At 41.5% G+C, this 23,204-nt stretch overlaps 1 protein-coding gene across 1 annotated transcript in view; it reads left to right on the plus strand.

Moving 5' to 3' along the window:
• Positions 1-22,604, plus strand: part of LOC126455459 (polycystic kidney disease 2-like 1 protein) — a 94,928-nt gene extending 72,324 nt beyond the window's left edge. The window contains exons 8-12 of the mRNA XM_050091212.1: positions 16,712-17,137; positions 21,287-21,439; positions 21,526-21,734; positions 21,823-21,953; positions 22,552-22,604. Coding sequence (XP_049947169.1) covers positions 16,712-17,137; positions 21,287-21,439; positions 21,526-21,734; positions 21,823-21,953; positions 22,552-22,604 — 972 coding nt within the window. The remainder of the gene's footprint in view (positions 1-16,711; positions 17,138-21,286; positions 21,440-21,525; positions 21,735-21,822; positions 21,954-22,551) is intronic.
• The last annotated feature ends 600 nt before the right edge of the window (positions 22,605-23,204 follow it).

Here is a 23,204-nt window from a genome sequence, read left to right on the forward strand (position 1 = left end):
CGATTTTTCTGAAATTGTATTTTTGTTCGTCTGTACATGTACAGCACATCTACCAATTTCTGGCCCATTCAAATAATTTCCTCATGGTGCAGCATTGTTTTCTTTATGCCTTAGAGTGTATTTAATTAATATACAAGACATGATTATGGCTTAAAATTAATTTTATATTTCACAGTTCAATCAGAAAACCTCACTACATTGTTTAATGCTGCTATTAACACTTTATTCGCCATTTATTGTCCTTTTAGAAGTGATGCTTCATGCAGTTTTTATCAGGAATCCATATATTTTCATCAAGCCACAATAATAAACTGTGATGAATTTTACTGTCATTGTTTGATTTTTTACGGTAAATGTATATGGTAAGCCATCTGAACACCTTGCAGTGCATGCTCTATAACAACACAGGCACACTGCACATTTTGAGGTCCACATTAGGGTTCATGAAGGACCTAACACTGATCAAGAGGGATATTTAAGGTATTGAATTAGATTTAAACCAACAAAATTGCCCATTTTTGAAGCTACCCAGAGTTAGTGGAAGTTGCTACTGATAGTGTCAGCAAATGCCTACATGGCTGCCTAATTGCTATCACACAGATTAAGCACAGAGGAGCTACTCTCCTTATCTGTGGGTCCTAAATAATGAAAAATAAGAAAACACACACACACACACACACACACACACACACACACACACACACACACACAAATTTGAGTTGTTGACGGTTGATTCAAAGTTCTTCAGAGAAGTTTGTGCAGTGACAAAGCTTGATATCCATAAAATAGACATCTATGATCACTGACACAGCTTACTGAGTTTAAATTTATAGAACACACAAAATGGGAACCTAGAGTGCACTGGTCTACACCATGATTAGAACCAAGAACTCATTAACACAATTTATTGCACAAGCCTTGGATTACAGGATGGCAGTTTCTGGATTTGATCTTGACTTAACCAAGTTGTTTGTCAAAATTAATCATGCAGTCCTGCCAAGGAAAGTACAGAACACTGCTATTTGTGGTCAAGCAGCAGACTGGATAACATCATATCTCAGCAACGGGAGCAAATATGTAACCATTATCAATGTATACAGATCAGAAGTTAGAAACATTAACTATGGTTTTGCAATGGGACCTATCCTCTTGAATTTATTTGTAAATAATGTACAAACATATGGAAATGAAAGTAAGATATGGTCTGCAGAGGATATGACTATGCAAAATCTTTCCAACACTTCTGAAGCACTTGAGAAAAACAATACAGAACAGTGGCTCATGGGTAATGAGTTAATTCTTAATCTGAAAAAAACTATGTACATGGTTTTCATCACTAAACAAAAAGAACAACACGCAGAAGTTTTTCTAGGTGAAAGAGAACTAGAGGAAGTAACTTCAGGTATGTTTTTAGGTATAACGATAGACAGTAAGCTTAACTGAAAGTAGCAGATAAATATTGTTTCCAACAAGCTAAACTCAATGATATTTGTAATAAAACAACTGACTCAGTATGCATTGCAAGACCTCTTGTGCAGTCTCTATCATGGACTTTTTGAATCATACATGCAATATGTAATCACAGTATGGGGGAACTCAACCATCACAGGAATGAAACAAATATTTGTACTAAGAGAAGAAAGCCATTCAGATTATATTAAAAAAGAATCTTTGATTTGGTTGTAGAAACTGTTTCAAAGATCTTAATATTTTGACATTTTCATCACTGTATAACTGAAGACAATTGTGGCTACTTTATGAGATCCCACGAAACTGGGGACCAATGAGACCATTCATCCTCATAATACAAGGAACAGAAAAGAATTGTGGTATGTTTCACATAGACTTCTGATTTTAAAAAAGAACCTAAATACTTCAGTATAAAGTTAATACATGCATTACCGAGAGACTTACAAAACTTCAAAACTTAGATGTTTCCTATAACCCTAAAAAAGTTTCTAATAGTAGAAGAATTCTGTAGTGTGACCGAGTACATGAGCGACAGTGAACAAAAGTTCATCCTGTGGGTGATAAATTTTATGTACCATATTAAGAGAAACTAGAATTAGAAATTAATGTTAGGAAGTTAACAAGAATTAAAACTACTCATGTGTGACAGTTTATGTCACAAAATTGCATTTTTAGCTCTGGTGTTTGCATTATACATTATTGATCATTGTATAACACTATGTATATACTGTAACAATATTATAAAAAGAAATATTATAAAAAGGAAAGTTTCCACTCACCTTACAGCGGAGATGCTGAGTCTCAGATAGGCACAACAAAAAGAATGTCACAAATAAAGCTTTTAGCCAGTAAGGCCTTCATCAAAAATAGATGACAGCTATGACCACCCACCCACCCACACATACACACACACACACACACACACACACACACACACACACATTCAAGCAAACGCAACTCCAAACACATGACTGTAGTCTCAGGCAACCATTGCTTCAGACTACAGTCTTGTGTGTGTGAGTTGCATTTGCATGAGTGTGTATGTACATCTGTCATCTATTTTTGATTAAGGCCTTAACTGGCCGAAAGCTTTATTTGTGACATTCTTTTAGTTATGCCTACCTGCTGCTCAGCATCTCTGCTATATGGTGAGTAGCAACTTTCCTTTTCGTAATATTGTTATATTTCATCCTGGATTTTCTATACGTACAAGGTGTGATTGGAAAGTTTTAAGAATGGATCTGCTACTTTTTACTGGTTTGGTGAGCAGGTACATGGAGGGTGGGGAGTGAGTCATTGCCCTGTCCTTGAAAGCTCTCTGACAGGAAACTCTGTTTCCTTTATTCAGTTCATTGTGGCAGCTGGTTGAGTGCAAGTCTGTTAGGGCTCGCTGCTGGATTCCGTCTGTTTGAAAATTGATGTAAAAATGGAGCAACGAGTTTGTGTAAAATTTTATTTTGAAACTGGGAAATCAGCTTCTGAGACTTACAAACTATTAAATCAACTTTTGGAGATATTTGTATGAGCCAGTCAAATGTCTTTGTCTGGTTCAACAAATTTAAAAATTGCCGTGAATTTTGTGAAGATGAACCACGATCCGGCCATCCTTCCACCTCAAAAATGAATGAAAATGTTGTGAGAGTTCATGACTTAGTGCAACCTGATTGTAGACTTACAATTAGGGAGATGGCTGATGACGTTTCTATGCAGTTCAGTCAATTTTAACTGAAGATCTGGACATGCATCAAGTGTCTGCAAAATTCATTCCAAAAGTGTTGTCAAGTGACCAGAGACAACAGTGACTAAAAGAACTGATTAATCAGACTAAAAATGACCCAGATTTGTTAAATAGGGTAATTACTGGTGACAAATTGTGGGTATATAGATATGATCCCAAAACCAAAGTGCAGTCTTCGCAGTGGAAGACTCCAGGTTCATCACAACCGAAAAAAGCACGGCAAAGTCGGTCGGAGGTGTAAACAATGTTGGTGATTTTTTTTATTCTACTGGCATTGTGCATCATGAATTTACCCCTGGAGGACAGACACTTAACCAGGAATACTATAAATGCGTCCTTGAGCGTTTGCGGAAGAAAATGTCTTCATTGTGGAAAGACAGGAGTTGGCTGCTACACTATGGCAATGCTCCAGCTCATTGTGCCTTCTCCATTGTTGAATTTTTGACCAAATTCAAAATTCCTGTGCTTCCTCAACTGCCATATTCCCCTGATTTGGCCTGTGCGGACTTCTACCTGTTTCCTAAACTGAAATTTTCACTGAAAGGGAAGCGATGTGACTCGATTGCAGACATCCAGGCAAATAAGGAGAGTGTCCTTAGCACACTTCAGGAAAACAATTTCCAGAAATGTTTCCGAAAGTGGAAACATCATGGGAGTCAGTGTGTTCAGTCAGAAGTAGACTGTTTTGAAGGAGATGCATCACAGTAGCATGTAAGTACCACCATTGTACAATTGCAAGCCCATTCTTAAAACATTCCAATCACACCTCATATATACTGTGCAAGCTATTATGAGTATTTATTGTGGAACCTGTTTTTTCTATATATATATATATATATATATATATATATATATATATATAGTATGAAAAGAGAATATTATGAGAATTTAGCAGGATCACTCAGCAGTAATGCTGAAAGTAAGTGAATGATCATGAGGTGCTAAACATCATCAACAATATTGCCTTGCCTCAACTGCACTGGCTATACAAAGAAGTTCATGGTTAGCTCACAATGTCCTCACTGCTTCCCACAGCGTGCTCCTACCAGCTCTCAGTGGAGCCGCACTACCAGACATCAATCTTAGGGATGGCTTCAAACCAACACCAGATTACACCATTGAAAAATACAAATGAGTTTCACACCTATTCCATTTGACTTTTAGTGAGAGTGTATTTTAACAAAACCAAAAATGTGAACAAGACAATTTTGTCCACAATGTCAAGAAATGGTGAGATACTATGCACTGTTGACCTCAGATGACTGTGTCTACATCCAGTCTTGTGTCAAACACAGCTAAAATGTCAGGAATACTACCAAAATATGAAGACATTATGGATAATGGACTAATACATCACTGCCACAGAGTAAAACTTCAAATTTTGGATTCACAAGGAAAAATTTAAAAGTATTACTACTGAAGAAGAAAAAAACAGAATAAATCGGCAAATGTGCAGTTGTGCTCTTTCATACATTTTTCACTTCAAACTCTACCATAGGCAATGCACACTAACAAGCATGTTCAATGTTTTCGTGATTTATCCATCTTGTCTGATCGCGAAATGATGAACGAGGTGCAGAATCTTGTCACTGACAGTTGCTTGAGATCTGTTCAGAGACTTTTGTTTGTTTTGTTGGTGATGTATCAGACAACTGTAGATACCCCTGTAAGGTTGCCAGGAGATATATGACATGGAGGATTAAGATTCACCACTTACTAGTGACAGTTAGCAGCTCAGTTAAAGTAGTAGTGAAAGGCAGTAATAAGATACAGCATTTACAGCAAAATTGGATATATGTATATTTTAGAAAGTGAGCCCTTTATAACTAAGCGGACAAGGCACTGCTGCAGTAAACACTCTCTCATTTCCATAATCGTAGCTTAGGCAGAAGCATGAAATGTGTAAGATGAGAGTAGGGTTAGGTTATCCATGAAATAACCTTTTTGGATTCAAAAGGGTTTACTTTACTAACCCAGTATGGTATCATAAGTGGAAATTATTCAGATTATTTCATCAAGCTGACAAGGAAAAGTAAAACAAATTTAGCAGGCTCAATCAGTCCCACACTCGCAAATATATACCATGACAACAGAATTGGCAAACAATGCCTATGATGTTGCAAAGTCTCAACTGCATTAGTGGCAACTATTTTTGTAGCTGGAATTTTGCATGATCAGATCTGGACAACCAATCTAGCATGAGACAATGTGCTACATTAGAAGTCTGGATCTGAATATGTGAAGAATATGCAGAATTGCACATTGCCCACATTTATTGTTTAGTGTCCATGTTAATGAACATAACTATAAGTTTCTTCTCTTCTGAATCGTCAAATGAATTGATTGTTGGTCAGCACCGAGTAATTGGTTAACTGTGTTTTTTCTTGCTTCCATTCCCACCAACATACTTCTGCATTCTTGCAGTAGTTGTGAAATTCTGTTTGTATGTTGCACAAGACTGCATATAGACACAATTAATTGTGAGGTGCAAAGTGTTTGATATCTTACTGATTCGTGATGTGTAGACTGATCTTCAGTTACTTTTTATTCCACTGAAATAACTTTTCACTGCAAACTATCAAAGTAAGTGTTTTATTTGTTTGTGTTTTGTGGAAATTATACAGTAATCATGATGGAAAATTATATTCCTCAATATTTCATATGCTTTATGCTGTATGAGTGGAATCTAATATCACTAGCTTTGATATCCCTCCTCTGAATTTGTCTACCACTGGCTCTAACAGCCCCCTTCCACAGCAGAAAGCTTCAAAAATGAGGAATTTTAGATTAAATCTAATTCAATGTCTTAAATACAGATAGCCTGAAAGGTGACATTAGAAAGTATTGGGAGGTAATGCTGCCTGTCTATGATGAGCATGACAAGCATTTTGCCACATAGCTGCCCCTTGCACAGCTAAGGTGTAGCACCATTGTTGCAAATATTGGATAATCCTCGGATAGTGCTCTTACTTATGCATGTAGTTCTGAATTGTGCCACTAAATTCACTTGGGACTCTCTTTCCACTTATGCTACATAATTCTCATGTAAGATGAGACACTTAGACATAAAATTAAATTTTTGGACTCCATGCCATACTTCAGGGTACAGGGTAAGTAACAGCTATTTTTATCTTTAATGTTGTGTTTGAGGCTCAGTGACCAACAATGTGATGAGGGAGTCTGGCTTCCAGCAGCCTCTCATTAGCTCAGTGCTTACCCTCAACTACCGTGATGCAAGGGTGGTGTGAGTTCTTAGTTCTAAATCACAGTGCAGACCAGTACACTCTAGGTCCCCTTTTTCCATTTTATTAAATGGAGCTGTGAACTGTTAGGAGAAATTCTTTAACAAAATCTACAGAAAACCTTTACACATTAAGTGTTCTCACAAGCTCAACTCAGAAAGCTGTGTTAATGGTCACTGTGGTATACACCACTTCTAACAAACACCAAACAATGCACTCCAGTACGCGGCCGCCAAATACATCGCTGGCCGCACTTCTCTGGGTGGCCTGCTGCTTCCACCGGTGGCCGTCTTCACATGCACGCTCCTATACGTGGCCGAGAAATACATCGCTGGCCGCACTTCTCCGGGCGGCTCGCAGCTACCATCGCTGGCCGCCTTAGCGCGCGCGCACGTTTGTCAGCACACATCAATTGGCTATGCCAGGAAACATTGCGATTAGTTTTCCCTGGAAAAACAGCGACCCCAGCCGACAGCTCCATTAACTAGCAAGCCTTATATAAACCCGGCCGCCGCCGCAAACGACAGTTCTCATCGGGAAGTGCAGTATGCCGTGTTCCAGCTGCTTGTGGATGACTCGCCGCACCACTCGAGGTTACCTGGCTGCTCGGCGGAAATCTTGCGACTTCACTTGGAGAGACTGAACTTCACTGGACTTGGGAATAATTACGGGATGTGCACCCCACCATGCACATTTGGACATTGGTATAACCAAACTTTAATTATGCATTACTTCTGAGTGTGAGCCTGGGTAGACGCTTGGCTAACATAATTGTTAAAAAGTGATTTGTGATTTAATAAACCAGACTGAAGAGGTTATTGTGTTATTCCTGGTTATAAAACAATAAAATGGCGACAAGCACGTGCCAGGAGACATTGGAAGAGCTTCTCAAGAAACTTCTCCAGCAGCAGGACGAGAACCACAGGCTGCTGCTCAACACCCTCCAGCCACTTATACAAGGGTTCATGCAGACGCAAGCCGCGCAGCAAGTACTGCCGTTTCCTTCTTTTGAAGAAACGTTAGAGGACTGGGAAGCCTACAAATCCCGATTGCTGGAACATTTCCATACTTTCAAGGTAACTGACGTTGGCCTCATGAAATCTTTGTTTTTGTCTTGGTCTAAACCTGAGATTTATCGGCTCTTGTGCAAACTGGCCCCCTTATCAAAACCTTCGGAGCTGACTTTTGCCGAGATTCGCTCGTTGCTCACTAAATATTACCAGCGCCATACCCATGTTATTTCATCTCGAGTCGCCTTTTACCAATGCAAGAAACAGCCGAATCAGACACATCAAGAGTGGGCAGCGGAATTGCAAGGCTTGGGGCGATGACGTCACTTTGTTACCTCTAAAAATAAGGACTCCTACGCCGAAGAAATGATCTGGGACATGATAATCAGGGGTACGCCAGACAGGGAGTTCCAACATGAGGCCCTTCACTCATGCAAATGCAACTCACACACACAAGACTGTAGTCTCAGGCAACCATTGCTTCAGACTACAGTCTTGTGTGTGTGAGTTGCATTTGCATGAGTGTGTATGTACATCTGTCATCTATTTTTGATTAAGGCCTTAACTGGCCGAAAGCTTTATTTGTGACATTCTTTTAGTTATGCCTACCTGCTGCTCAGCATCTCTGCTATATGGTGAGTAGCAACTTTCCTTTTCGTAATATTGTTATATTTCATCCTGGATTTTCTATACGTACAAGGTGTGATTGGAAAGTTTTAAGAATGGATCTGCTACTTTTTACTGGTTTGGTGAGCAGGTACATGGAGGGTGGGGAGTGAGTCATTGCCCTGTCCTTGAAAGCTCTCTGACAGGAAACTCTGTTTCCTTTATTCAGTTCATTGTGGCAGCTGGTTGAGTGCAAGTCTGTTAGGGCTCGTTGCTGGATTCCGTCTGTTTGAAAATTGATGTAAAAATGGAGCAACGAGTTTGTGTAAAATTTTATTTTGAAACTGGGAAATCAGCTTCTGAGACTTACAAACTATTAAATCAACTTTTGGAGATATTTGTATGAGCCAGTCAAATGTCTTTGTCTGGTTCAACAAATTTAAAAATTGCCGTGAATTTTGTGAAGATGAACCACGATCCGGCCATCCTTCCACCTCAAAAATGAATGAAAATGTTGTGAGAGTTCATGACTTAGTGCAACCTGATTGTAGACTTACAATTAGGGAGATGGCTGATGACGTTTCTATGCAGTTCAGTCAATTTTAACTGAAGATCTGGACATGCATCAAGTGTCTGCAAAATTCATTCCAAAAGTGTTGTCAAGTGACCAGAGACAACAGTGACTAAAAGAACTGATTAATCAGACTAAAAATGACCCAGATTTGTTAAATAGGGTAATTACTGGTGACAAATTGTGGGTATATAGATATGATCCCAAAACCAAAGTGCAGTCTTCGCAGTGGAAGACTCCAGGTTCATCACAACCGAAAAAAGCACGGCAAAGTCGGTCGGAGGTGTAAACAATGTTGGTGATTTTTTTTATTCTACTGGCATTGTGCATCATGAATTTACCCCTGGAGGACAGACACTTAACCAGGAATACTATAAATGCGTCCTTGAGCGTTTGCGGAAGAAAATGTCTTCATTGTGGAAAGACAGGAGTTGGCTGCTACACTATGGCAATGCTCCAGCTCATTGTGCCTTCTCCATTGTTGAATTTTTGACCAAATTCAAAATTCCTGTGCTTCCTCAACTGCCATATTCCCCTGATTTGGCCTGTGCGGACTTCTACCTGTTTCCTAAACTGAAATTTTCACTGAAAGGGAAGCGATGTGACTCGATTGCAGACATCCAGGCAAATAAGGAGAGTGTCCTTAGCACACTTCAGGAAAACAATTTCCAGAAATGTTTCCGAAAGTGGAAACATCATGGGAGTCAGTGTGTTCAGTCAGAAGTAGACTGTTTTGAAGGAGATGCATCACAGTAGCATGTAAGTACCACCATTGTACAATTGCAAGCCCATTCTTAAAACATTCCAATCACACCTCATATATACTGTGCAAGCTATTATGAGTATTTATTGTGGAACCTGTTTTTTCTATATATATATATATATATATATATATATATATATATATAGTATGAAAAGAGAATATTATGAGAATTTAGCAGGATCACTCAGCAGTAATGCTGAAAGTAAGTGAATGATCATGAGGTGCTAAACATCATCAACAATATTGCCTTGCCTCAACTGCACTGGCTATACAAAGAAGTTCATGGTTAGCTCACAATGTCCTCACTGCTTCCCACAGCGTGCTCCTACCAGCTCTCAGTGGAGCCGCACTACCAGACATCAATCTTAGGGATGGCTTCAAACCAACACCAGATTACACCATTGAAAAATACAAATGAGTTTCACACCTATTCCATTTGACTTTTAGTGAGAGCGTATTTTAACAAAACCAAAAATGTGAACAAGACAATTTTGTCCACAATGTCAAGAAATGGTGAGATACTATGCACTGTTGACCTCAGATGACTGTGTCTACATCCAGTCTTGTGTCAAACACAGCTAAAATGTCAGGAATACTACCAAAATATGAAGACATTATGGATAATGGACTAATACATCACTGCCACAGAGTAAAACTTCAAATTTTGGATTCACAAGGAAAAATTTAAAAGTATTACTACTGAAGAAGAAAAAAACAGAATAAATCGGCAAATGTGCAGTTGTGCTCTTTCATACATTTTTCACTTCAAACTCTACCATAGGCAATGCACACTAACAAGCATGTTCAATGTTTTCGTGATTTATCCATCTTGTCTGATCGCGAAATGATGAACGAGGTGCAGAATCTTGTCACTGACAGTTGCTTGAGATCTGTTCAGAGACTTTTGTTTGTTTTGTTGGTGATGTATCAGACAACTGTAGATACCCCTGTAAGGTTGCCAGGAGATATATGACATGGAGGATTAAGATTCACCACTTACTAGTGACAGTTAGCAGCTCAGTTAAAGTAGTAGTGAAAGGCAGTAATAAGATACAGCATTTACAGCAAAATTGGATATATGTATATTTTAGAAAGTGAGCCCTTTATAACTAAGCGGACAAGGCACTGCTGCAGTAAACACTCTCTCATTTCCATAATCGTAGCTTAGGCAGAAGCATGAAATGTGTAAGATGAGAGTAGGGTTAGGTTATCCATGAAATAACCTTTTTGGATTCAAAAGGGTTTACTTTACTAACCCAGTATGGTATCATAAGTGGAAATTATTCAGATTATTTCATCAAGCTGACAAGGAAAAGTAAAACAAATTTAGCAGGCTCAATCAGTCCCACACTCGCAAATATATACCATGACAACAGAATTGGCAAACAATGCCTATGATGTTGCAAAGTCTCAACTGCATTAGTGGCAACTATTTTTGTAGCTGGAATTTTGCATGATCAGATCTGGACAACCAATCTAGCATGAGACAATGTGCTACATTAGAAGTCTGGATCTGAATATGTGAAGAATATGCAGAATTGCACATTGCCCACATTTATTGTTTAGTGTCCATGTTAATGAACATAACTATAAGTTTCTTCTCTTCTGAATCGTCAAATGAATTGATTGTTGGTCAGCACCGAGTAATTGGTTAACTGTGTTTTTTCTTGCTTCCATTCCCACCAACATACTTCTGCATTCTTGCAGTAGTTGTGAAATTCTGTTTGTATGTTGCACAAGACTGCATATAGACACAATTAATTGTGAGGTGCAAAGTGTTTGATATCTTACTGATTCGTGATGTGTAGACTGATCTTCAGTTACTTTTTATTCCACTGAAATAACTTTTCACTGCAAACTATCAAAGTAAGTGTTTTATTTGTTTGTGTTTTGTGGAAATTATACAGTAATCATGATGGAAAATTATATTCCTCAATATTTCATATGCTTTATGCTGTATGAGTGGAATCTAATATCACTAGCTTTGATATCCCTCCTCTGAATTTGTCTACCACTGGCTCTAACAGCCCCCTTCCACAGCAGAAAGCTTCAAAAATGAGGAATTTTAGATTAAATCTAATTCAATGTCTTAAATACAGATAGCCTGAAAGGTGACATTAGAAAGTATTGGGAGGTAATGCTGCCTGTCTATGATGAGCATGACAAGCATTTTGCCACATAGCTGCCCCTTGCACAGCTAAGGTGTAGCACCATTGTTGCAAATATTGGATAATCCTCGGATAGTGCTCTTACTTATGCATGTAGTTCTGAATTGTGCCACTAAATTCACTTGGGACTCTCTTTCCACTTATGCTACATAATTCTCATGTAAGATGAGACACTTAGACATAAAATTAAATTTTTGGACTCCATGCCATACTTCAGGGTACAGGGTAAGTAACAGCTATTTTTATCTTTAATGTTGTGTTTGAGGCTCAGTGACCAACAATGTGATGAGGGAGTCTGGCTTCCAGCAGCCTCTCATTAGCTCAGTGCTTACCCTCAACTACCGTGATGCAAGGGTGGTGTGAGTTCTTAGTTCTAAATCACAGTGCAGACCAGTACACTCTAGGTCCCCTTTTTCCATTTTATTAAATGGAGCTGTGAACTGTTAGGAGAAATTCTTTAACAAAATCTACAGAAAACCTTTACACATTAAGTGTTCTCACAAGCTCAACTCAGAAAGCTGTGTTAATGGTCACTGTGGTATACACCACTTCTAACAAACACCAAACAATGCACTCCAGTACGCGGCCGCCAAATACATCGCTGGCCGCACTTCTCTGGGTGGCCTGCTGCTTCCACCGGTGGCCGTCTTCACATGCACGCTCCTATACGTGGCCGAGAAATACATCGCTGGCCGCACTTCTCCGGGCGGCTCGCAGCTACCATCGCTGGCCGCCTTAGCGCGCGCGCACGTTTGTCAGCACACATCAATTGGCTATGCCAGGAAACATTGCGATTAGTTTTCCCTGGAAAAACAGCGACCCCAGCCGACAGCTCCATTAACTAGCAAGCCTTATATAAACCCGGCCGCCGCCGCAAACGACAGTTCTCATCGGGAAGTGCAGTATGCCGTGTTCCAGCTGCTTGTGGATGACTCGCCGCACCACTCGAGGTTACCTGGCTGCTCGGCGGAAATCTTGCGACTTCACTTGGAGAGACTGAACTTCACTGGACTTGGGAATAATTACGGGATGTGCACCCCACCATGCACATTTGGACATTGGTATAACCAAACTTTAATTATGCATTACTTCTGAGTGTGAGCCTGGGTAGACGCTTGGCTAACATAATTGTTAAAAAGTGATTTGTGATTTAATAAACCAGACTGAAGAGGTTATTGTGTTATTCCTGGTTATAAAACAATAAAATGGCGACAAGCACGTGCCAGGAGACATTGGAAGAGCTTCTCAAGAAACTTCTCCAGCAGCAGGACGAGAACCACAGGCTGCTGCTCAACACCCTCCAGCCACTTATACAAGGGTTCATGCAGACGCAAGCCGCGCAGCAAGTACTGCCGTTTCCTTCTTTTGAAGAAACGTTAGAGGACTGGGAAGCCTACAAATCCCGATTGCTGGAACATTTCCATACTTTCAAGGTAACTGACGTTGGCCTCATGAAATCTTTGTTTTTGTCTTGGTCTAAACCTGAGATTTATCGGCTCTTGTGCAAACTGGCCCCCTTATCAAAACCTTCGGAGCTGACTTTTGCCGAGATTCGCTCGTTGCTCACTAAATATTACCAGCGCCATACCCATGTTATTTCATCTCGAGTCGCCTTTTACCAATGCAAGAAACAGCCGAATCAGACACATCAAGAGTGGGCAGCGGAATTGCAAGGCTTGGGGCGATGACGTCACTTTGTTACCTCTAAAAATAAGGACTCCTACGCCGAAGAAATGATCTGGGACATGATAATCAGGGGTACACCAGACAGGGAGTTCCAACATGAGGCCCTTCAGCTCGTCGACCCCTCATTGGATAAAGTCCTGGACTTGGCACAAAGCTTCGAGGTGACCCATGCAGCAGGCAAGAAACTAGAACCATGGGTCGACATTGCAGCCGTCAATGTAAACACATCAGAGCCGGCGGCTAAGGCCCACCCGAGTGATGATTCTGAAATAGCGATAGTGCGGGCAGGCCGCCGGTCCACTCAGTAGCACCATCCGCCACCTCGCTCCAACCGCTCAAACCGGTCGTGGGTGCCAAAACGTTTGCCATCGTGTCCTGATTGTTTTAAAAAACATCAACGAGATGACTGTCCTGATCGATGGGCCTTTTGCTACAAATGTTCTTCCGAGGGCCATTTAGCTTCTGTGTGTCGAAAGTCCCGCCGGCCGCAGCAACCTTCGGATCTTCTGATGGATGTTAGTCTGACTGCCGCTATTGATCATCAGGAGACCACCAATAGGCTTTTTATTGAAGTCCTGATTGCAGAAACACCGATTCAATTACAGGTCGACACTGGCACAGCCGTGAGCATTCTAAATTACGCCACATATTTGATACTTGGCGCGCCTCCCTTGCACAACACGCAGCGACGCCTCATGGCGTATGGTAAACATTCCATTCCAGTCCGCAGTCAAGTCGACTTGCCGACGACATGCCAGAATGTCACCCACCAGGTCACCCTCTTAGTCATTAACAGGGATTCCTCTGAGAATTTATTTGGGCTGGACGCCTTTCGGAAATTTGGTTTTTCAATCTACGATTCTGTGAATTTGGTGTCGGACGAGGTTCCGTACTCGGATCTGGACAGGCTTTGCCAGGATTATGCAGACCTGTTCACCCCCGGCCTTGGTTCTGCGAAGAATTTTGAGGCACACATCACACTGAAACGGAATGCACAGCCTCAGTATTTTCGGGCCCGTGCCGTTCCTTTAGCTCTCAGAGATCAAGTGAAGAAGGAGTTGGACCGCCTCACGGCAAGTGGCGTTCTTGAGCCTATTCCTTCTAGTCAGTGGGCTACTCCCCTCGTGGTTGTTCGGAAGCCATCAGGGCAGCTCCGTCTCTGCGGAGACTTTAAAGTAACAGTTAACGCCCAATCAGAGATCGAGACATATCCTATTCCAAAGCCGGAGGAGTTGCTGTCCAAATTGAAGGGTGTAAAATTCTTCTCGAAAATAGACCTCGCTGAAGCATACCTACAACTCCCACTTGATGCCGCATCTCAGCACTTCCTGACCCTCAACACATCGCACGGGTTATATCACCTGAAACGCCTTATGTTTGGGATAGTCAGTGCCCCCGCTATTTTCCAGCGGTTTTTGGAACAATTAGTCCTTAAAGTGGATGGATGCATTAACTATTTGGACGACATCGTGGTGACGGGTCGTATGATGGAGGAACACCTTCACAACCTGCAATCTTTATTCCATGTCTTACGGGAGGCTGGCCTAAAATGTAGGGAAAAAAAAAGTTGTTTTTTCCAACCTGAAATTGAGTACCTGGGCCACGTCATTTCCTGTTCAGGCGTTCGTCCGTTAGAGAAACATATAGAAGCCATAATCAAGCTGCCACGACCTACAACGCTGACACAAGTTTGTTCCTTTCTGCGGAAGATTTCATATTACCGAAAATTCTTACCCGCAGCTGCGATGGCAACTGCCCCCTTGTCTCAGTTATGCAAAAAAGGGGTTCCTTTCGAGTGGACGCCGGCATGCGACCGCGCCTTCCACAGGTTGAAATCCCAATTGCTGCAGGCCCCGTGCCTCGAACGTTTTGACCCTACTAAGCATATCGTCATTGCAACGGATGCCTCGGATACAGGCATCGGGGCGGTCCTGGCTCACAGGGAGGCCGATGGGTCAGAGCACCCTGTGGCCTATGCATTGCAAACATTAACCGATACGCAACGCCGGTATTCCCAAATTGAAAAAGAGGCACTGGCCATCATCTTCGCCTTAAAGAAGTTCCATGTTTTTGTGTATGGTACAAGTTTCACCTCATTATGGATCATAAACCCCTCATATCATTATTCAATCCTGCAGCAAAGATCCCTGACCGGACTGCTCACCGTCTTCAGCGCTGGGCTTTGTTTTTGGCATGATACCAGTATGAAATCCACTTTCGCAACAGAACCGAGCATGCCAATGCTGATGCCCTCTCCCGCCTTCCATGGGGACCGGATTTCGATTTCTACAAAGAGGAAATTCTGTGTTTTCACGTAGACAAAGAAGCACAGGCCGCAGTAGAGGCGTTTCCCATTACCAGCTCTCAGGTAGCGGACGCGACCAGTAACGACGAGGTGTTCCGACAAGTCTGTTGTCACGTGCGTAATGTATGGCCCGAACGACCGCCTCCCACGGCTTCTGCGGCGTTTCGTGAGTTCTTTACTGTCCGCCATCAGCTTCAGTTGGTTGACGGGGTCCTTCTACTTCTTTCGGACGACGGACATCCACGGGTCGTCATTCCGCAGTCTTTACGTCAGCACGTTCTGCACCTGTTACACCAAGGTCATTGGGGGATATCCCAGACAAAGCTTTTGGCTCGCCGGTTCACATTCTGGCCCACTATGACTCAGGAGATTGAACGCCTCACGCAGGCGTGTCCCTCCTGCCAACGCCAGCAGGCAGCTCGACGACATTCCTTTGCCTCTTGGCCACCATGTGCTCACCCTTTGGAATCGGTGCACGTTGATTTTGCTGGGCCGGTGTTTAATGCCATATTTTTTTATTGTCGTCGATGCATATTCCATGTTTCCATATATTTTCCGCTGCAACTCCGTTTCCACCTCCACCACTATTGCAGCCTTAGAAAAAATATTTGCCATTGAAGGTCTGCCAGAGGTTCTCATCTCGGATAATGGTCTGCAGTTCCGCAGTGAGGATTTTCGGGTTTTCTGTGCCCGGCATGGCATTCGCCACATTCCGACGCCCCCCTTCCATCCTCAATCTAACGGTGAGGCAGAGAGGATGGTCTGCACCTTCAAAACGCAGATGAAGAAACACCTCCAGGATCACTCCCCCGATGCATCTCTTACTTTTTTCTTGAGCAGTTACAGGTCCACACCCATCGGAGATAAAAGCCTGGCAGAACTTCTTCACGGACGGCAGCCCCAGACCCTCTTGAATCTGCTTCTGCCGACACCTCGGTTGGCTCCGTCGCTGTCTGCTTCTCATTTCCGCCCAGGTACTCTGGTGTGGGCGAAGGGATTCAGCCGACAACCAGCCAGGATTCAGGCCACCATCATCCAGGGCAGGGGCAGGAAAGTCTTCCGGGTTCAACTTCCCGACCGGGAGGTTCTTCGACATGCCAATCAGCTTCGCCCTCGCCTGCCTTCCCAATCATTTTTCTCCTCCCCCCTCAGCATATTCTCCTCCCGTCCCCTGCTTCCCCTGATTCCCCACGCCAACCAGAGGAGGACACGCCAGGGTGGTCCTTGCAGTTGGCCCCCGGTCGGCTCACGGACGACGCCTCCCAGCCAGAGCTTCTTTTCCCGGACATGGACCAGACCCAGCCACAGCCAGCCGGGGACTCAGAGGTCTCCCCCAATCGCCACCCCCAGGTCACTCCGGATGCCGATGAAGACATGCCACTGGTTCCTCCTGCACTGCCTCCTCTGCTGCTGCGGTCCACGCGCTATAACCTTCGCCCCCGGCCAGGGCGTTTTTGCCTGTATGCTCCTGTACCCAGTCTCACTGCCAACGCCGAGGTTTCAGAGGAGGAGGACGCCATGGACATGGCGTTCATTCGCAGCCAATGTTTCCACGCTTCCCACGGGGGAAGGGGTGTGGTATACACCACTTCTAACAAACACCGAACAACGCGCTCCAGTACGCAGCCGCCAAATACATCGCTAGCCGCACTTCTCTGGGCGGCCCGCTGCTTCCATCGTTGGCCATCTTCATATGCACGCTTGCTTACGTGGCTGAGAAATACATCACTGGCCGCACTTCTCCGGGCGGCTCACAGCTACCATTGCTGGCTGCCTTCGCGCGGGCGCGTTTGTCAGCACACAGCAATTGGCTATGCCAGGAAACACTGCGATTGGTTTTCCCTGGAAAAACAGCGACCCCAGCCGACGGCTCCATTAACTAGCAAGCCTTATATAAACATGGCCGCTGCCGCAAACGACAGTTCTCATTGGGAAGTGCAGTACGCCGTGTTCCAGCTGCTTGTGGATGACTCGCCGCACCACTCGAGGTTACCTGGCTGCTCGGCGGAAATCTTGTGACTTCACTTGGGGAGACTGAACTTCACTGGACTTGGGAATAATTACGGGACATGCACCCCACCATGCACATTTGGACATTGGTATAACCAAACTTTAACTATGCATTACTTCTGAGTGTGAGCCTGGGTAGACGCTTGGCTAACATAATTGTTAAAAAGTGATTTGTGATTTAATAAACCAGACTGAAGAAGTTATTGTGTTATTCCTGGTTATAACAGTCACAGATGTCTGTTTCGCAAATACCAAGCTTTGTCACTATACACGTCTCCGAAGAACTATGATTAAACCATCAACAACATGAATTTGTTTTGTTCATCTCATAGGACCCAAATCAGGGGAATGGTTATGAAATGAATATACTTACTTTGTGCTAAATCTGTTTAATAGCAATTAGGCGCCCTTGTAGATGCTTGTTGACACCAGCATTAGCAACTTTCGTCCACCCTGGGTAGCTTCAAAAATAGTCATTTTTGTTGGTTCAAATATAATTCAGTACCTTAAATATCATTTTTGATCAATGTTAAGTTCTCCATGAATCCATACATGGACCTAAAAATGTGCAGTGTGCCTGCATCACATAGAGAATGCACTGTGAAGTATTCAGACAGTTTATCACATACATTTAGCATAAGAAATCAAACAACAACAGTAAAACTCATTACTCTACATTTACTCACTGTGGCTTCACAAAAGCACACAAATTCCTGACAAAAAATTGCATGAAGCATCACTTCTAAAAGAGAAATAAGTGAGATGTAAAGCATTAATAATAACAGTAAACAATGTAGTGAGCTATTCTGATTGAATAACAAACTAGAAAATTAATTTTGAGCCATACTCAAGCACTGTATATTCATGTAATACATTATTCATCATATAAAAATGGGTCGTCTGCCTCCATTGCCATTGAGCTTGAAATGCAAATCATACTGTAGGTTTTTTTTTTGTGGAGCATCACTCAACAACAGTAAAGTATTTTATACTCTCCAAAGCAATGAACAGTAGATGATGCTTTTGACACAGGGTGAGGAGTGCAGCTCCTCTGAGCAGCCACTGCCAGCTGCCACCAATTGGGTCCTGGAGGGGTCTAATGCATGTGGCATTCGAAGGCAGACAGTCTGCTAAGAGATCTGCCACAAAATGTTATGGGACAGAACTGTCATTACTGACTTGTCAGAAAGTAAAATATATTATAGCTGTGCTACCGTTACACTCAGAATGGTAGCGTTCAGATGGAAGGTGCTATAAACATTTAGGCAACAAGCAGTTTTGACTGCAAGATGCTGTTTACTGCTAGACTATGAGTGTATATGCAGCATAACAACTGAAACAAAAGACAAGACTTCCTCCAGGAATTGCCACAGCCTATAATGATGCCAGATTGTGTAGATTGGTGGACTTAGAGTATTATCAATGTGGACACATTATTTATCCCATGTCATGATCGGTGCAGGCATAAACCTTGTACAGACAGCTGCTGGTCAAGTTTTTATGTCCAATGGTGTATGTCTACACATTTGGGGCAAGTTTTTTACTATCTCTTAAATGAAAATTGTTTCAGATCTTTTGACTTTTTCTATATTCATAGGAACCATTTCATTTAGTATCAGTGGAATAAACAATAGCACATCTCTTCTTTTTTTGAAAAAATATTTGTGTATTATATATTCCCATGTGTTGACATGTTCACCATCCTTGAGGATTTCTTCATGATGGATATATTGAACAAAAAGTATGTGTAACTGGTACATTTGATATGGGAAATCTATCTGCTCCATTTTTCATGAATATACTTGTCTTGTTTTTATGAGAGATTTTTCATACATTCACACAATAAGTTTGCCAGGTGCACTTACACACACACACACACACACACACACACACACACACACAAATCCTGTATTCGGAGGGGGTGACAGACAGAGGAAGAAGAGACACTGGGATGAGAGTGTGGATACAGGGTGAGTGAAGTAGGGTTCTGATGGGGGAGACAGATGGAGCAGAGGGCTAATGGAGACTGCAATTATGAGGGTTACAGGAATGAGAGCTCTGTTGCAATGAAAATGCCCATCTGCATAGTTCAGAAGAGCTGATGTGGGTAGAAGGATGCACATGGCATGGTTGTGAAGCAGCCATTGAAATGTTGAGCTCTGCAGCCGCATATTCTGCCACCGGGTGGACAACTCTGCCCTTGGTCAGGTTGGTGGTAGCCATTTATTGCTGGGTTTACCACGTCCACACCAGACACCCCAATTTACTGACACTTTTTAGAGTGTGTATAGGACCTCCATGAGGCCAAGGGAAAACGAGTAAAGTGCATGAAACTGAAATTAAGTTTTTTGAGAAGTTGGATAGCTGTTGGAAGAAAGAAATACATGAGAAAGAAGGGAAATGAAAGTGTTAGGAAAATAACACAAAAATAAAACACGCTACAAGCTAAGTCAGAAAAAAAGATTGAAATGGTATGGGTATGTGAAGAGCATGAAGGAGATGGTGCCTAGTAAGATGCACAAGAAGGAAAAAAAAAAAGATAAGAGATAAATGGTAATTCCAAGGAACAAGTGGCAAAGAGGAGTGGGAGAAAGCATTCAGAACTGAGGAAAAGACTGGGCCGCAGTGACGGCAGAGAGGTTGTTGGATACCAGAAGTAACGGAGAGGACCGGCTGAAGTGGCCGTGCGGTTAAAGGCGTTGCAGTCTGGAACCGCAAGACCGCTATGGTTGCAGGTTCGAATCCTGCCTCGGACATGGATGTTTGTGATGTCCTTAGGTTAGTTAGGTTTAACTAGTTCTAAGTTCTAGGGGACTGATGACCTCAGCAGTTGAGTCCCATAGTGCTCAGAGCCATTTGAACCATTTGACGGAGAGGCATGCATTCCAAGCCGACTCTGCCGGTGAGTGGAGGTGGAGAAGATGATGATGATGACGACGATTACAGTTCAGAAATGGTTTGGAGGAATTATTTCTGAGCACAATATTTTTGTACTAGAAGTAATGCAGCTGTTTCCTTGAACTGTTTTTAATTTTAATTGTGTGTGTAATACAGTGTATGGCAATCACAGAGAAGTTGCAATAAATGCTTTTTACTCTATGCGGAATGTATGTCACCTGAGTATATGAGAATATGTGACAAGTTAAAACTGTCTGATGGAAAGGTATTTGAAACTGAATCACTGCCTTTGATGGACAGTGCATTATGCCAACTGGTGGTGGTGGGTAGTGTTTAACGTCCCGTCGACAACGAGGTCATTAGAGACGGAGCGCAAGCTTGGGTTAGGGAAGGATTGGGAAGGAAATCGGCCGTGCCCTTTCAAAGGAACCATCCCGGCATTTGCCTGAAACGATTTAGGGAAATCACGGAAAACCTAAATCAGGATGGCCGGAGACGGGATTGAACCATCGTCCTCCCGAAGGCGAGTCCAGTGTGCTAACCACTGCGCCACCTCGCTCGGTATGCCAACTGAGCATGCTTCTTGGACCAATTTTTAACATGTCGGGGAGAGAGAGAGAGAGAGAGAGAGAGAGAGAGAGAGAGAGAGAGAGAGAGAGAAGTAAAAAAATTATTCTCACTTTTCTTTATTGACACAAATTATCAGCAATGACCATTTATGAAATGAAGCAAGTAGTATAGGCTAATGATACAAATGTTGGTGACTCTTTCACTAATATGTGGATGTCCTATTAAAACAAATATTTATTTATCTTTCAGGCAAGGGACTTCAGAGGAATTGGAATATCTGTGGTGACTCTTTTGCGGACTATTGTGGGATATAATATTTATGAATCAATTCAGAAAGCTGATTGGTTTTTTGCTCCTATATACTATATTGCATATGTAGTATTTGTTTTCCTCATATTATTGGTAAGGCTACTTTAAAAAATTATAAGAATAAGTGTTTCAACAGCCATGGTGAATGTAATTGTGAAGCAAATGCCTTATATTTTCAGAATATGTTTATTGCAATTATTGTATATTCATATTCAGAAGTAAAAGCTGAGATAGCTGTTATGGATGATGATTTACATTTGACTGACTTTTTGAAAAGACACTTTAAAAATGTGATGGAGAAGTTTGGCATATACAGCACATATGAGCCAAAGTCTAAGGACAAAGAGAAGAAGCTCACATATAATGATATTAGAGAAATTTTACGAGAGTGAGTGTGTTAAAATAACATTACAATCTGCGTTAATTCCAGTAACTTATCTCATTTCTGACTTTTGCTTCATTCGTTTTTGTTAAAGGTGCAAATTTACAGATTTGGAGATAGAAATGTTTTTTGCAAAATACGACATCACAGGAGAAAGAATAGTAACTGAACATGACACACACAGAATGTTACGTGATATGGGATGGGTGGACAAGGAAGACGAAGGTTGGTTATGACTCAGATTTTAATTAAGGCCTAGTCATAGGGGCAGTTTGGTAATTCCCAGTAGCTAAATAAAATTCAATTTGAAAATCAAAATAAAAGTATCATTGAGCAAGTAATTCATTACTGGGTAAAATGTGTTTGAAATTATTTTAAATTATTCGAACATCATACAGCTATTCAAATTTGTATGGTACGCCCTTCAAATTGTATGAAGTTTGACCTCATCAGTTATCCCCAATAATTGTCAGTCTGTAAAATACAATGTACCATTTACTGTATTATTCAAGCACTTGTTAATTTTGCTACAAAAATTGATAGTTTGATATATTTCTGTGAGAGGTTTGCTTCCATGAGTTTATGAAAGAGGCATTTTTGACTTTGAATCAGAGAATTTCTCTATAATAAAGTACCATTCTGGTGTGATTTATTTGTACCTAATTGAGAATTTCTAAAGTTTTCCAATATTTTTGATTCAATTTTTAAAATTTTCCAAGCCTCAAATAATATTTAACTTAATACAGACATTAGTATTAGAGACATTCATTTATGTTAAATCTCATGTACCGTAATATTAACATATTACCATATTGGTTTACAGATGTGGAACCAGAAGAAGATTCTGGTGTGTCTGTTGATGAATTTGAAGAGTAAGTATGTTGCCTAAGAAATGTAACAACACTATATTCCATTTATGTTTTTGCAGTTATTTTAACTAAATTGTTAAGTGACAACAAGCTGTTGTTTAATTGAATGGTCTCCGGGATGTGGAAAGAAATCAAAGATGTACATTTTACTTCATTTATTTAATTTAAGTGCTACACAGTAAAATAACTTTAGATCACTGTATTACAGTGATAATTCCTAATTATGAACTAAGCTAAGATATTAAATTTAAGAGTTCCTGCAAAGATTCTTTTCAATGGAGCAGAAGGAGTTGCCAAACAGAAAGCTCTTCAATTCACTCTTAAACTTGACCACATTATCTACATTACATTTAATGTGCTTTGGTAGGTTGCTGAACACATGTGCATCCATGTATCTGTTCTGTAATAATGGTAGCCCTACGAAGTCTTTGTCGGTGTTACTTTTGGCCTTTGTCTTATAAATGCTTTTCATTATTTTTTTGGAAGAAGAGATATGTTGGTGATGATATATTATGCATATATTTGTGTCAAAATACCAGAAAATGATTCCATGCCTGATTATGAGTGGAAGTATGCAGAATAAAGTAGTTTCTTCATTTTTAAGTCA

Source organism: Schistocerca serialis, chromosome 1 (assembly GCF_023864345.2).
Source record: "Schistocerca serialis cubense isolate TAMUIC-IGC-003099 chromosome 1, iqSchSeri2.2, whole genome shotgun sequence".
Taxonomy (NCBI): Eukaryota; Metazoa; Arthropoda; class Insecta; order Orthoptera; family Acrididae; genus Schistocerca; species Schistocerca serialis.